Source organism: Entamoeba dispar, genomic scaffold (assembly GCF_000209125.1).
Source record: "Entamoeba dispar SAW760 scf_1105229457797 genomic scaffold, whole genome shotgun sequence".
NCBI classification, from domain to species: Eukaryota; Evosea; order Mastigamoebida; family Endamoebidae; genus Entamoeba; species Entamoeba dispar.
In genome coordinates, this window is record NW_001852872.1 from 1 (window position 1) to 2,429 (window position 2,429).

At 23.8% G+C, this 2,429-nt stretch overlaps 1 protein-coding gene across 1 annotated transcript, besides 5 other annotated features; it reads right to left on the reverse strand.

Moving 5' to 3' along the window:
• Nucleotides 1-380: 380 nt before the first annotated feature.
• Nucleotides 381-511: a sequence feature (AT_rich).
• Nucleotides 512-578: 67 nt separating this feature from the next.
• Nucleotides 579-606: a sequence feature (AT_rich).
• A 42-nt stretch (nucleotides 607-648) lies between these two features.
• Nucleotides 649-669: a sequence feature (AT_rich).
• Nucleotides 670-1,010: 341 nt separating this feature from the next.
• Nucleotides 1,011-1,053: a sequence feature (AT_rich).
• Nucleotides 1,054-1,486: 433 nt separating this feature from the next.
• Nucleotides 1,487-1,534: a sequence feature (AT_rich).
• Nucleotides 1,535-1,955: 421 nt separating this feature from the next.
• On the reverse strand, nucleotides 1,956-2,380 carry EDI_305650 (uncharacterized protein; the record flags this gene model as incomplete). The annotated part of the gene is made up of 2 exons (XM_001733762.1): nucleotides 1,956-2,196; nucleotides 2,241-2,380. 2 exons carry the CDS (start codon nucleotides 2,378-2,380, stop codon nucleotides 1,956-1,958), a joined length of 381 nt encoding a protein of 126 aa, XP_001733814.1.
• Nucleotides 2,381-2,429: the final 49 nt, after the last annotated feature.

Below are 2,429 nucleotides of genomic sequence, written 5' to 3' on the forward strand. Positions count from 1 at the left end.
TGAAATAAATATAATACATGCTTCAACACAACTAATGGGACTTCTCTCTGGTGTTTTATCCCCTAACATTATCCCATTGACTTCCATAGCAGGGCACATAAACATAAGTGATTTTCGTGTTTTTACAAAACTTCTTGGTGAGTTTTGTATTGCAATTGCATTTTCGTTACATTGAATGTTTGGTAATTTCTCTTTTTGTCGAATTCTTTCAAATATTTGTTGTAAGAATGATTCATTTAATTCATGGTGAATAACAGAACAATCTAATCCATTATAAAGATTGAGGTCATTTTCCTTTTTCCCTTCTTCTTCGGTACATAGTAGTGTAATTGAATGATTTTTTCTTTATCATTGTACTTCATTTGAAAACAAAATAACTCTATTTTATTTTTTATAGTTTTTTTACTTTTTTTTAAACTTGTTTTTAATAAAATAAATAACATTAATTTTCTTAAAATACTTTTTATCATTTGATTTATTCTATAAATAAAAATTGATTTATTTATTAAAACAACTAATGTTCATATGAAGAATAGAAGAAAAATACTCTCTCTTGAATGAATACCATCTCTTTGTTGATTTATTTATTTTAATTATATTTTAATTGTTTAACAGATAAGATATCTTTTCGGTACAATCTTCTTTAAGTTTAATATAAAATATTATATTCAACATTATAGCCAAGATTGTTAAATTCAAAGAATAAAATTTGTTTTATTGATTTATTGATTCTGAGTAGTTTAATTAAAGAAACAATGGAGTTAAAAGTATTTTATTGGTTCGTATATTAATGTTCAGTAAAAAGATATAATCAAAAGATGTGGAAAAAGAAGTTAAACGGAGTATTTAAAACGTTAGTGTATTATCAATATAATTGATAATTAATAACTTTCATGAAACAGTTTTATAACAAAGGAACTATTGTATTGAATTATAACTCATAATAGTATTTGGAAAAGAAGAAATAATGTTTTGTAATAAAAATGTAAAGTTGTTGTAATAAGCCTACCAAATATTAATTAATATATAAGTTATTGTTATGAATTTTTAAAAGTGAATAATCATAAATAGATTTTACAGAACATCTTATTATTTATCAATATGAGACATTATCAGAAATATAAGTTTATAAATTTACTGTTTTATATTAATAACTAGATAATGTGTGTTTTATATAAATAAATATTTCATTCATAAACATATGAGAAGAATAAGAATTATTAAATAATTTATGATTAATATGAATAGTGTTCATCATATTAAGCATATAATACAAGTATTATTAAAAACAAAAGTAATGAAATGGTTTTTAACAATGATTTAAAAGATAATTATGAATAATGTATTAAATTAATGTAGTGTTTTATTATAATATTTTTGTAAGACTAAAGTTATTAGAATAAATCAATAATAAACAAAACATAATTTCATTTCAAAAAGATTATTTCTCTTTTAATTTTTTGACAGTTAGAGAATCATTCAATTCATTATAATTAAAAACAATTAAAATAATGATAATATTTAATTTAATATTGATGTATTAGATAGATATTAATTCTATATTGATAAATGTTTCAATTTATTCAAAAAGAAAATGATTCATGAAAACTTATTAAAAATGAACAAGAACTAATTTAATTTGCTTTTATTCAAGAAATTGGATAACAAGCAGTTTTGAGAACTTTTCAATCTCCTTAACTCTTAGTACTCTTTGATTAACTTGTGAATGTTGATCTTTAAATCAAAGAAGTACTATTTCTGGTACTTTACCCATCCATACTGATTCTTCTCAATGAGTGCTTTTTTGAATCTTGTAATGGTTTCAGAAGTTTTCATCAATTCTTCACATGTATTATCAAATATATCAACTCCTTCTAATGGTGTATTACAGTTAAGTTCAATCATTTGTTGGAGTTCCATATATCTTTGATCAGCTTTATAGAAATTATATTTGGTCACATTGCAAGTTTTCTTGGTTTTTGTCCATTATATCTAATGGTATGTGGTAATAATACTGCTACACAACTACTATGTGGAAGATGGAACGATGCTCTAACTTTGTGAAACATTGAATGATCCATACCAATGAATGCAACTACTATACCTGTAATTCCAACTGCATTATGCATATTTTCTCTTGCTTCTACTCCATTATATGATTTAAGAAGATTTTCAAAGATTAATTTAATCGCTTCTCTACAAGTCCATCTGTATATTCATTGGTCATAATTGAAACATACGCTTCCGTTGTATGAACTAATCCATCAATTCCTGTATCCTTAATAGCTTTCTTTTGAAGTAACATAGTAAACATTGGATCTATAACAGCAAGTGATGGTGTAAGTGAATAACCTGCAAGTGGATATTTCTTACCGTTCATGATCTGAAATAACTGTAACTTGTGTAACTTCTGATTCTGTTTCTGATGT